The following is a 14,074-nucleotide window of genomic DNA, read 5'->3' as shown; positions in this document are numbered from 1 at the left end:
TGTTGATCCCACCACGACCAGCACCTCCTTCTCCGCATTTCAGTGGTGTACGAGCCAGCCGTGCTGGCCAGTGCCTGCTCTTCATTACTGTCCTGGGCATTAGCACTAATGTCATCAAGGGTGTTTGCTCAGCTGTGAAAACAGGGGCTGCTGCAGGGCTGTGTTTCAGTGTTGGCATCTGGGAAGCGTGGCAAACCCACACGACAACCAGCAGAGATTTGCGTTATCCTGTGGGAGCCCCAGCGACACAGCCTCCATCTCGGGCACCTTCTGTCTGAGGACAAACTTCCCGAGACTGCATCAGGTACGGCTTGAAGCCAAGCCCTCCAGGACAGACAGCGTGGACGACGCCGGAGGGGACTTCCACACGCTCTTGGTCCCTCAACTTGGAGTGTCTCAACCTGCTCAAGGACAACCCACCTACGAAGAGAGTCGCGCCCAGCGGCGTGGAAGCTGCCTCGCAGGGTGATAGCGGAGGCCACCGGTTTGAGTTATGGGAGCAAAAGCAAGTTGGTATCCTCGGTGCCGGGGGCACACCGCTCCCACCCGCACCTTGGCATGCCTCTGAAAGCATCTCCTGAATTGCTGAGTTTGGAAATACTTTCAGAAATGCTCAAGAAGCATCTCACTGACAACAGGGATCAAACCCCGGCTCTCTGTGACTTGTTCTCCCCGCGTGAAGGACAGGACTAATAACGCCTGCTACTCAGGGCAACAACCAGGGGTAATCAGCTAATTTCATGGAGGGGGGGACTGCATAACTACGTCTTGAATGTAAAAATTAATATTAATGGTAACAGTAAACTGCTCGCTCTCTAGAGTCTCAAACTTTACAACCGGTCACTTCCTAAACAAGCACACAACTGAGATTTAATTAAAAAAAGAGACAATAAAATAATAATAGTCACTTCATAGACTTTGTTTGCTATCTTCATCAAGCAGCTTAAAAATCTCTTTTAAGAAAGTTTTGATCTCTGGCAAATTTATGAGACCTTAAAATGTGGTTTTCAAAAGCGGATATTACACATTAACACCAATCTAATATGTATGAACATTATGGAAACAATTCAAGCAAATCATATTGATTTTTTTTGTCGAACAGCAATAATATTGACGCATAACACGCAGTGTTCTCACACACGTACATATATGCATGTGTGTTCTCGTAAATCAGCGCTGCCACAGTATTACGGGAAGAATATGGTTGAGGCCACAGTGTTGATAGGCGTAGGATTTTGCAGTTCACATATGCTTTCATTTTGGTCACGTAACCATGTTTCAGAACAATATGCTTTTTGTATATTTTGTAAAACTAGCTGCAAGATAGACGATAAACGGAAATAACCCATTAATCAGATAGATTGTCAATGAAAATTCTGAGAATTAAATTACAATCCTGGACAAATTTAGTCATCAATTTCTCAAAACATCTTCGGCATGGAAAGCCGGAGATCTTTGTGAGGTCTATAAGGTTGATTTCATAAGTTTCTTAAAAGCAGAAACAACACTTGTCATACATGGTTTCAATCAGACATATTTTTTCTCTTTTCTAATTTCATTTCATCCTACTTTAATATGGCCTTTTCTGCCTCCCTCATATCTTCCCACAGAACCACTCAGGCAGAAGAAACACTTGAGTAGGTTGTGCAACCATGATGCCTAAGCTGGTCCCTGGACACATTAACCAATTTGTTGCAGGGAAAAAAAGAAGAGCTTTCAGATTGTGCTGAAGATTAACATTAACCCAAATTGTGTAACAGACAGCTGTCTTCAAATCCATGTGTTGCCTCCTACTAAATATGGTGAGCCCAATGAAGAATAGGGGGGGAAAAAACCAACCCAAAATGGTTCCTAAAATTTTATTTTCCCCTTTTGCTAACATCAGTGAAAATGAATAGCCGTTTTGCTTCAGTAGTTGCATTTCTTTTAGGGTCATCTTTTGTTCAGCAGGAATGGACAAGGATGAACTGGGATTTATAGGGCTTTTAATTTTTATTCTTTAATGTTTCTATTTTCTTGTTCAAATATATTTTTATTTAATGTTTTGAAATATAGCTTCCCAGTTCAACCTCATTTTAGTTTCCCAGAGTAAATGCATTTTACGTGTTGGGGGGAAAGGAAATAAAAAAGAAAGAAAAGTGAAATTTTTCATATTTCAGACAATAGCAAAATCTTTACCTAACTTGAAATATTTTCCATGCTTGCCTCAAAATCCATAAAATGAGCAACTGCTCATCAACCTAAGAGTTATATATGTGAAATCTCCTGCACTTAAGTCAGGGCCAATGCACGACTGAAGATTTCTAACCATTTGTTAAATTTCCCACTCTGCAAGTGCCAAAGAATTGAAGAGTAAAAACGAGAGAGCAAAGACGAGGTTCCAAGTCACTAAACTGCAGAGCTGTTGCAATCCTTTTTGGAGGGAGACACCGTAGCTGTGCTGCCGTGAGGAGAAATCTCCGTAGGCTTTACAGCCAGCACAGGATGTCAGGCTTTTAGCAGAAAGAAAACGGGCACGGAGAAGTGCACAAGAAGAGCAAAAAGCATAAACGGCTCTAAGAACAGACCACAGACTTTCACACTGGCACCGTTCAACTACGTGTAGTTAAACATCAACTGTTGCCTTTACATTGTGCAGAGTCTATAGGCTTTGATATATACTTTAATAAAGCAGGCTTCAATATGGATGGAAGTTATTATATGAATAAGACATAGAAACTTTAGCTACTGGAGTAAACACACAGCCAGTGTCTTCTGGTGCACACAAGAGTGCTTAGTTAGACTGAAACTCTGACTAATCAGATTTAGTCAGCACAGAGAGCTCAAAATAGCAGCTGAGGTTCCTGTATGTTAAAATGCAAACTCTTATCAAACAGTATAAACACTAGTGGGCAAATGAGATCCTTGGTTAATGTTAGTTAAAATCAATGAAGTGTTCAAACAGCAGGTTTCCAGGATTGTGGGTTTTTTTTTTTTTTTTGGCTAAAGGAGTTTAAACCTACCATTTAAGACATTATGTGATCTGTCTGTAATTATATGTATGTCATTTCAATTTTGTTAGAATTCAGCACAAAAAGGGAAATACACTGCACACAACCGACTGCTCACTAAGTGACGTCCTTCAGGTACTTCCAGCGGGTGAGAAGAAAGGTGACGGAGTGAGCATCATCCCTTCGAAACGCCAAGTGGACTTTAACCACGTAACTCTCACATCACCCCCTGCAGCATTACCACTCACTCTTTACAGACGAGGAAAGCAAGGCACAGAAATATAACTGAACTGCCTCAGGCCATAGAGGGATCCAGCAGCATGGTGAGAACGGAAGGTCAGAAGAAGTTCCTGATTTCTTCACGTGACCACAGCGGGCCTTTTTGTGCTCTATTTGTCTTCTGGGTGGGAGTCACTGTCAGTGCTAATCTGTCCTGGTGCTCCTAGATTTTAGCATCTATGTTAAAAAGCCAAATTTCAGAGGGGATGCAAACTTGCACCTCAGCTAGAATTATAAATTGCCAGACCTCACACTAGCTTGATCTTCACGATTTCCACACCTCTGCACCTCGGCCAGGAGGCCTCCGGGGAGCACGCGGAGGGGCTGACGCGGCTCGGAGAGTGCTGCAGCAGGGACGTGGACCAGCAACGTACAGCACCTTCCCCCATCTCAGGCCATCTGTGACACCATCAGGACTTTGTTTCGGATTTTGGTTTTTGGTTCTGGCTTTTTCTCCGCAAAATACTGACTTAAACATTTAAGTCCATTTATCCCAAACTTTGTCAATGGGTTCTGGTTAGGAAATAGGAAACACTGTATTATAATAAGTAAACATTGAACACATCTCTATTGCACCATCCCAAAAATCTGCAAAGAGATGCATCAGTTCTTCCATTTGCTCTTTTTAACACTTTCCCCATCCCTGATCCATATTATCATCTGTATATCTTTTTATGGTATATGCCAAAAGCCTGTCACTGGTATAATATGCTTCTCTAACACACAATTTTTACAGCTGTTACAAACAAAGGAAAAAAGGAAATTCTGATGTCCCTTTATTTAAGAAATTCTGGGAAGTATAGTTATGTGAGCACTAACACACAAATCTGTGTTTTCTAAATACAGATTTAAAATAAAGGTGTAATGTATGTAGCATAATATTAATCTTCATTCCTGCAGCAGCAGTGTTAAAAAGAGATACTTCATAGCAGCAACAAGAACACTAGATTATTTTTGACACAAACTAAAAAATAAGAGCAAGCTGGAAGAGAGAAGTACATCAAGAAGAGTGAATTTCTTTTGAAATTATTTCCAATGTGTCCAGATGCTAATGTACCTTTGCCAGCTTCCCAAGGTAAGCAAGCAAAACCCAAAGAGCAGCAGCAAGTATCACCTCCCAGGTCCGGGCTCCATCCCCAACTTCCTGGCTTCCGCGAGTTTATGTCAATACCTTGACACTAACTCCAATTTATATAAGCCAAACTCTTACGGTTTCATGATACTTTCAAATGTAGAACAACAGATTTTTACAATAATAATGTCATTGCAAGTTTCTATATTTTCTAGATTTGCCAATTACTTTTTAAGTTTTAAAATACTTGAGGGGATGTGATGCTCTCTAAAAACATACTGTCTTAACTTACACCACATTAACCTAGAAGATGTTTACTATATCACCCCAAAACCCTAGAAAGCCTTTTTTCTATACATTGGAAAGAGTCGTCCTTAGCAAAAGAAGTCATGAAGTTTTGATGTAAGTCTAACATGTGGATGTCTCTCCAGCAAACATAATGATTACAGCTGGTTTCAATGAGAGTTGCATTGAACTTCCATGGTATCACCTCTGATGTTTCTGAGATTGCAATTATTGTATTTTCCTTCTGCCCCTTGAAAGAAGCAAATTCATATGCATCTACAAAACACAAAACCGCAGATAATAATAAATAAAAATATACCAAGGAAGAGCACAGAAGGAATCATTTCACTCATATACATGACTGGGCATTATGGTTTTTGCAGAAAGAAAACTGCAGCGCATAACAAATAAACAGCCTTATAAACATCACTCATATTTCAGCACATTCCAGACTGTTTCCTTTTTATCCTTCTCATCTAACAAAACCTAAAAATCAAGCCTTGGTTGAAGTTTCACTGCCTCAGTGGCAAAATGGACCAGGAGCTTTACCACTCTCATCGGTTTCCAGTCCCTCTCCCATAAGAAATTTATATTTCTCAGTGTCAGTGTCCTTAGAAGAAGAGTGAACACAGCATTCAGAGTCATTAGTCATCTTTCATGCTCTGGAGGTCCTTCTCGACCAATTTAGTAAAGAACAATGCTGTGCAGAAGAGACAGGATAGCTGCTAATGACGGGCAACAGTTCAATATTTTATGCCACCTTAAAAAAGTTTCAGTAACTGAAGGTGTTCTCACATTAATTCTTTGCATCAATTATTGACAGAGAATTTAATTTAAAGGCAACTAGTCAGTAACCTAGGGGTACTGTTTTAAATAATTTATAATTGCTGCATGGGTGTAATCATATTGCTATTGATTAAGATCCAGTCACTTCTACCAGTCCAGCATGTCTTATGCTAATTAATTTTAGTGATATCACCTTTTTAACTCTGTATTCCCTGGTAACAGGAACTCATTATTAAAAAATAATTTAATCAGGAGCAATCTTTTAAAGTTTATTTGATTAGTACTTGCTAGGCTGTTGAAAAAGTGGATTTAAATGAAAGTAAAATTAGAAACTGGAGAAGCATAAAGACAGCCTGATAATTTCAAGAGAAAAGCACGGATGCTTTAAAGAACAAAGATTGTGATTAGATATGGGAAAGAAGATTAAGACGGAGTTATTATCATTGCCCCTTGATCCTGAAGTTGTTACATGCATTAACGCCTGTTTAAATCAATAGAAATTCCAAAGATCAGGACCACTGCGGTGAATTGGAATTCTCCGTGCGTCCAGCCTCGGACCAGACCCTCTTAACAGCAGGATGAAATGCAATACAACACTCCAAGGCAAGGCTGGCAAGCCCTCCGCAGCCCGTCCCCGTCCTGCCTTGCACGTCGGGCCTTGGGAGCGGGTTGGTTCGTGCTGGCAGGTTGATCCTCGCTCCGACCGGCCATGCCAGCTTCCCCGATCCATTTGCTGCCCTCCCAGCAAGCACCTTTTCCATTTTTTCGGGCTGCTCCCATGTTTGGAAAGTGCTTCCTCAAACATCCACAAAACGACCTCGTTACCAACCTCAAACCCCCTCCTAAGAAGGCTCCGTTGCTGGCATGTCAACAGGCGCGTGGGAACATTTGGGCCAGGGGTGTTGGTACCTCCTGTACGTGCTCTGCTGTCCACCGAGTGCCCCGTGGGCCCTCATCACACACAGAAATTGTGAACTTTAAATCAGGAGCCACCTTTTAACTCTGGGTATGGATAGGCTGTGCTTAGCAAAGCCAGACAACTTGGCCCCTGGGTGCTGCAGTAATATGAGTAGTAATAAGGCAGGAAAAAACTCAGAGCACACCAGTACACATCTGTTCTCTAAAGTCTATGAAAACGTCCCATTCATTGACTTCAACTGATCGCACTGGGTTCAGAATAACCGCTTTTGATGTTATTAATTACAGATTACTTTAAATTCTGATGATAAATAAATATTATAAGAAGCATTTAGGGAAATTTTTATCCCAAGGTCTCAAAGATTACAAGCTGTCTGCCCTGGACATACTCCTGCCTCACTGTGGTTGCTATTTGAAGTGCTTCCTGGACACATCAGGCTTTGGCTGCAACTGGTGATTTGAAAAAAAACAGACTTAAAGGTAATAGCTTTCATATTTTCTGGTGAAGTCTCTATGCACTTGGAGGTCCATTTCACGTATTGCTTCAAGGACAAATAGACATCAATCGTTCCTTTCTATTCTAGGTTTTCCAGTGAAGCCCTCAGCAAACTCTACAGGCAGTTTAAAACAGTGATGGAAGAGGAAGGGCATGTGAACAGTCAATGTTAGGAAAAATATCAATACTTTTCTGAAAGTAGCTCTTATCTCTAATTCTTCTCCAGTTACAGATGGTGGGAAGGATGCTACTGACTACCAGAGCAGCAGAATCTAAGCAAGTTTTCCTTCTAAATATATAAAAAAAGTTAATATAAGGATAAAGGTCTAGTGCGGGAAAAGGCAAACTGTAACACAAAAAGGAGGTAACAGTTAAGATCAAAGACAGCACTCAGAGGGGCTTATTCCTTATCTTCGGGAGTCTTTCCCTTGACTTTAGGGGGCTGGATGGGCCTGGAGCACAGACACACGAGACAATATATCCAGTATCAGCACAGACACAGGCCAGGGACTATGAAGACGGTGAGTACAACATCTACTGAAGTCCAAAGCCGTAGCCTATAAGTAAAATGACAAACCTGCATCTTGAACTTGACAACATGCTAGAAACAAGCATCCACAAACCAATGCCACAAAGGACACGCAATCTTTGTCCCTGAAGACACCATTATGCAAATTAAATTGAATAAGTCCATTTTGTGGTTTGCAATCAAATGGGTATTTTTAATACCAATAAAAATTGGAACTTTCCCCAGAGAATCCCAATCAAGCTGCCCTCTGAGAACAAAAGCAAAATACTGAAATACATATGCTTTTAAGATAACTCAATGAATGTAAAATTGTTAGCCAAAACAGTACATTCAAATCCACTACGACAAATAAGTTGTGAGGAAAAATAAACTGATCTGACATTTGAATTCTCTTAGAACAAAGAAACCAGAAGTTTGAGAGACAATAAGAAACGTCTGGATACTGCGAGGCCCATTGCTAGGGGAGGTAATGTCCTCGCTTGACACCCTATTGCAACCAGCCCTCACCAGTCTTTGAATAAATGCCAAGGATAAACTACGATTTCTTGTGTTCACATGGCAAGAAATAGCAAAACAGGATGGTGTAAATGGCAGCTGTCTGTGCTGGACCTAAGATCTTGATACATAAAGTCTTTAATATCAATCTACTGCTGTGCACAAGTGCTATAGAAATGTAATAAGCCATTAAAAATAGAGAAAACACCAAAACAATAATTAAGTATGCTCTGGTTTTTAATATCAAAATTGATGCCCTGGTGGATCAACCTCATTGCTAATCCGCCTTGAATAACGGCTTTGTTAACAAAATTGCCACTGCAAGAGGTTGTGTCTGGCAGTCACACCTGGTAGTGTACAGCTATATTTCAAACAGTTTTGGGGGGGAAAAAACACTATTAAATTTACTGAATACCTTGGCTAGGGTTAAGTATTTTATGCAGGCATCAGCATCTTTAAGGAGTTCACCTTTTAAAAGGAGCAGGTTTTTTGTTGTAAATGGCACTGACACTACAACAAGAAAGTTCATTTCACAAAGATGATTCATTAAGAAATAAAATATTCATGGCTGACAGCTTGAAGGATCGCCATACAGTTTTATTCTAATGCACCTGTCCTCTTTGTCAAGTCCAATATGGGATGTCATGTCGCCAAAGTTTTATTTAGAAATTGTTTGTCAGAGTGAGCTTTCTAATGTGAATGAAAAATTCATTCCCTCATTAAGAAGATTTTCCATGAAATGTCTAGGATTTTCAATGAACACCAGGACATGAACCAATTACTGTTAAACACTTAAAGAGACAGTGTCCTAGCTCACTCAGCAAAACCCTTAATGCATAAGTAGATGGAAAGGACTCAATATCTATCAGGAAAACGCAAATGAAATATCAGGTTTATTTGAGCTTATGTGCTCCTTCCTCCTTTCCGCTTCCTTTCTTTTTTCTTTTCTCTTTTCTTTTTTGGTGACAAATGGAAAGCCATGACGTTCAAGAGGTCTCGGTCAAATACAAACACTGGCTGCTGAGCATTTGCATGTGATCTGAAGGCCAAAAATAAGCCATAAATTTGTAAAGTTCCACGTGAATTAGCCAAAGACATACCTATAGGTAAAGGTGAGGTGGGCGAGCGCGGCGGCAGGCGCTGCAGGAGGACCGCTGCCGGTGGGAGCCAGCTCCTGCCCCGCTCAAGAGCAAGGAGTGCTTTTTTCTAATAAATGTTACCAGCAATTGGAAAACTGGTAAAGTCACGTGCAATTCAAAATACTGCTGTATCACACTGTTCCACCCGCAATAATCCCCAACCTCTTAAAAAGTGGTGGGTTTACATATTTTAAGGGTTTTGTTTGAACCTGTATGTGTAAGCAAATAGCTAATTTTCTCTTGCACCCCCCGCAGCATTTTTGCTACATAAACTGCATTTTAGCAAGTATAACCCATACACTCTGCACAATGCTATCCATAATTAGTTTCACTGGGAAAATGGTGAAGAACTATTTGCCTCCTTTTAAATTTGCAATTTTTGTTATAGACTACAGGAGATATTTCAACAGAGCAAAAAGTATTTTCTTAGCAAATCAATATTAATTTATCCAATTGTTCTGGTCTCAAGAGCCATTGTGTTCCTACGCTACGCTGAGAGGAAAGCGCTTATTCTGACCAGAAGTTATTTATAAGACCAGATAATTTAGAAAAGAAAATACAGATGGCAGGAGGCAATGCTCAACCACATTTCTCTAGCCGCCCCTTTTAGTTATAAAAGTCTAAATAGGCAAAGAGTGTGATCAGTAATTTCCTCATGCAGTTTTCAGCTGAGATCCACGGTTCAGTTTATCTCCTCTCAAGGAAAGGATGCAACAGTTCAGCTAAGAACACAGAAACAGATATATATAGTGTCAGAGAGTTTATACTCTTCCTTGGCCAAAATTTTTCAAGATGTTAGGGAAAATTCTTTGGAGGCTGCACATATACAGATATTAGTTTATATTCCAAAATGCATAATTGAAAGCCAGATTCTTTAATGGTAATATCCAAGCCTAAGCAAGCCACAGGCAAACGCTAAGATCTTCCCGCCACGTGATGGCACCGACACGAACCAATCATCACTGTTTACCCTAGCCCTTAGAGTCAGTATTCTGCTTCACATAGGTGAATAATTAAAAGCAAAAGCCAGAGGAGATCATTAATTTCAGATCATTTCAGCATCTGCATAGGTCACCCCGTTACGCATCGTAATCATATAACCAAAAACGCGAGGCGTCAGTATTATGAACAGTGAAGGAAAGGAGCTAACAGCGCGAGTTTGAAAATTTGCCTTGAAAATCCCTTTCTCGTGATTTTATACACAAGGCAGAGCTTAGGAGCTGCAGCTGTGTCAGTCCTTGCGATCTGATAGTACCTTTTTTCTTGCAGTAAGACTGGAACATGCCTTGCAGCTACCATTCCTTTTTAAACACCGATTGTACTGCACGGTACCATAAATTATTGCAATAACCTTTCGCCCCACTAGACCTAAGTTCAAACATGACTCATGTTAGAAACAAAACGAGTTTGTTATTTTACGCTTAATCACACCAGGCACCTAAATTCCCACCTATCCAGCTGGAAATCTGCATTTTGCGGGAGCGGATGCCTTAGGCAAGCACGGAAAGGTATCTGCCAGCCAAAGTGTCGCCAGGCCTGGGCATACCCGTGGTCGGGAAGGACCCGATAAGCAATAAAACTTTGCATAAAACAGATCACCTGGTGGTTGGCTGCTAATATGACATCTTGAACATGCACTGCTTTTTCAAAGGGTGGGTTTAGAAGTTCGAGGGCTCTTAGAACTAAAAAACACAGAAAATCAATTAAACTAACATGCGAAGTTTAAGTATATCGCATTGTAAACTCATATTTTATGCCTCCACTTTAAGCACACTTAGATGATCTCCTGGAGGAATTCAAAAAGTGTTATCTTAGTTTGTGCCCAAAACCAGAAAAAGAGTTCCACTGGGCTTGCCAGGCTCTTAAAATTAAAATAGCTGTTTGAGCACAGCATAATGTATGAGATGTTTAAGGCATTTTCCCCTAGAATTTTGGTTTATCTTCTTTAGTTAATTTTCTGAGATAAAATCCAGTTATAAATAACCTGGAGGCACTCTCAGTATGCTGCTTGTGGGATGGCAAATCTTTAATAGCCAGAAATTCTGCCTCTTAGAGATCTCTGGAGGGAATAATAGTACTTTGAAAATTATCCAAAGGAAAATAAGCAAAAAGTGTTATAAAAATTTAAAAAAACTGTAATTATGCAGGAAGTTATACTATATTTATTAGCTAATGAACTATCACCCGCAGGCTTATTTTTTCCTTTTCATATACAAACATAAAAATATTCATTGACTATAATCAATACAAACTGATGATATTCAGCAAAATTGATTATATAAGACTTACAAGTACATATTAAAAAATTCCCGGGGAAAAACCCTATAGGCATGTGACAGAACAACAAGGAGACAAAAAGTCTAATAATTAGAGTGGATGGGGCTGAAGAACTGAAGCAGAACTGCCCAGAAGTTTTACTTTTCAGTGCTCCAGAGCCAAGAAAAGAGTTATAACCTGACAGCATGTAAAACAACTGAAATATGAAATTAAACCTTTCTCTAAACCAAAGACTACAATAACAATATCCTGGCTGTCATCCATTGACTATGTATATAATTACCAAGGTGCCTACTACTAGAAAAGTAGGAGGCAATTCCAAGCAAAAATTGAGTCTGTCACACTAAATACTGTAAGATTTATTCTTGTCAAAGATCTGTAGGCCACAAATTATAATTGAAGTTCAAGCAGTTTTCAAAAAAAAAGTTTTCTGAATATAAGAGCAGTCCTTTCCCCCCCCCCCTTTTTTTTAGTATAAAACTGCTGTAGAAATCTGCAAGTCTATCACCTTGTCACCGTTAGCAGGGAAAACAGTTGAAAGCCATTCTGACAGGCAAGGTAGAAAGGAACACATATTTGTAACCTAATAGAAAATAACGGGTAGAGATTTAGAAAGAAGAAAACTGCCTAACTACTCTCCTTGACTTTTCTGAGGTTACGGAGAAGGTTGATGATGGCAGTGCACATGGCATAATTTATTTGGATTTTCAGAATGCCGGCAATGAAATTTAATGTATGAAAGGTAAGAGCTATGAGAACGGACAAAAGACCTGAATTTAAGTGTGAAGGGAGAAGGGAAAGGAAAAAAGGGATGGCTAGCAAGGGGGAATTAAACCACACCAGGAAAAACCACAAAGCTTACCTTGTACAGATAGCGTCAGCCTGACTTGCTACTTTTAACTCAACCCAAATGACCGGACAAGTGAAAATTAAAGAATTTCTAATTAAGAGATAATCAGAGCAAACACTTTCTCATAAGGAGGATAATAAATAGATAGAAAGACTGGCAAAGAAAACTTGTCACTGTACTGAAGAAAAAACCCACAATTTTCTGTGCACCTCTCATTGTTAAAGTGCTACAAACCCTGATGATTATCATCCTAGCTTCCTTCACTCACGTTTCTCAATTTAGAACGATAAAGAGGAGCATTTTCTTTCCAAACATAATAACACTTTCCCTTACTTAAAATAAAACGTAAGGAAACAATCCCGAACCCCTTGATGCACACAGATTTAGAGATACCTCGAGACCTTTGCTGAAGACATCGTATTTGTCACAGAAAGCTCCTAATGGCATTGAACGTTGAGATTTGCAAAATCCAGACATGCATTTACTTTCTGTTGATATTAGGTTCTCATTTATTAACTTAATTCAACTCTGTTACTCATGCACTTGTAAAAGCTTTGGGTTGGACTTCCACCTCCCTCGCATTTTCAAAATCTCACTGTAAGCTGTCTGCAGGCCTTTTCTGCACGCGCAGCAATGCGGGAAGCCTTCCTGCAATAGCTCAGATACTCTCCCAAATATCCACTAGGTATTGCTCACGGAGAATTCAGAAGAAGCACTTCCACTACATTTTTCAATTATTCATAATCTGTAACAATACCTAAAACTGGTGCTAGGAAATCCATTGCCAGAGACGTGCACATTTGTGTGTGTGCATGACAGACATGCATTTTTATTACGCTGACGCCTCCAAAACCACAAAGCAAACATTATGACTTTCCCCTTGGACAATGAAACAAATATCTGCTTATTCAATGAAAATATACGTATTTCCAATATTACCCAAATCAACCCAACTTTGCAAGATTCAATCAACAGGAGTTGGCGTTTCTCAGAACGATGGGACTGCACGTTGGAGATAGGTTATCTGGGCTGCCTATCTCTCAGTTCTCTTTTACCTCCTCAACAACTTTAGATGCATAAATAAAATCTAGGACATTCCATTTATATTTTTAACTTCAGACCAGCCATGAGAGAAAGCATTTTGCTGAATGTCAAGCTCACACAAATATTATGCATTAAAAATGTAGCTGCAAGTCCATTTTTTGAGGTTTCAGTTCCATTAATCACGTTGCCTCTGGTGGGGATCGGTGGATTTCTCTCTAAATAGTTTGTATCCGTGCGGTACACTCTACCGTTGCCCTTCTTTTTCTCCCCTCCCTCCTCACCACTACTAAAAGCCTGACTGGAGGCTGACTGTGATGACTTGCAGAAAGCCCTTCTGATGCTCAGCAGCCAGGCAATAAAAGGGCAGGTGAAATTAAATGTAGATGAATGTCAAGTGATGCACATGGGAAAAAACAAATCCAACTTCACATGCCTGCACCAAACTTATTCTTAGCATGCAAGAGCAAGATCATGGAGTTGTAACATAGTGCTGTGAAAACGTCAGCTCAAAGCTCAGTAGCAATTAAAAAAAAAGAAACAGAAAGCTAGGGGTTACCAGGAAAGGAACAGAGAAGGAAACAGAAGACATCATGGTATGAATTGATGATCCATGTGCATCCTGAAAACCGTGCGAAGTTCTGGTTATCCCCATCTTAAAAAAGATATAGCACTGGAAAGGTTAGAGAAGGGTGAAAAAGCCAATTACTACTACGGAATAATTTCTGTACGCAATTAAATTCTAGTTCTTCCTCTTCACGAAGAGCCAGCTGAGCGGTGACACACTCAAAGTCTGTAAAACCCCGAGCAGCTGGGAGAGGATGAGCAGGGAAAACCAGTTCCTCGTCTCCATCAAAGCCAGAACTAGGTGTCAGCAAGTAACACCAGCAGCTTCCAGGCTCAAACAAGCAGGAGGG

General features: G+C 40.1%; 1 protein-coding gene across 3 annotated transcripts in view; it reads right to left on the bottom strand.

Annotated features, from left to right (window-relative positions):
* WWOX (WW domain containing oxidoreductase) overlaps window positions 1-14,074 on the bottom strand; it is a 509,240-nt gene that overhangs the window by 163,776 nt on the left and 331,390 nt on the right. Inside the window, exon 9 of one of the 3 annotated variants that reach the window (XM_026107627.2) lies at window positions 4,840-4,902. The exons of the other annotated variants lie outside the window; for them this stretch is intronic. Coding sequence (XP_025963412.1) covers window positions 4,855-4,902 — 48 coding nt within the window. The 3' untranslated portion in view covers window positions 4,840-4,854. Of the gene's footprint in view, window positions 1-4,839; window positions 4,903-14,074 lie in introns of those variants that run through there. 3 annotated transcript variants of the gene reach the window in all.

Source organism: Dromaius novaehollandiae, chromosome 13 (assembly GCF_036370855.1).
Source record: "Dromaius novaehollandiae isolate bDroNov1 chromosome 13, bDroNov1.hap1, whole genome shotgun sequence".
NCBI classification, from domain to species: Eukaryota; Metazoa; Chordata; class Aves; order Casuariiformes; family Dromaiidae; genus Dromaius; species Dromaius novaehollandiae.
This window is presented reverse-complemented; position numbering and strand designations above follow the sequence as displayed.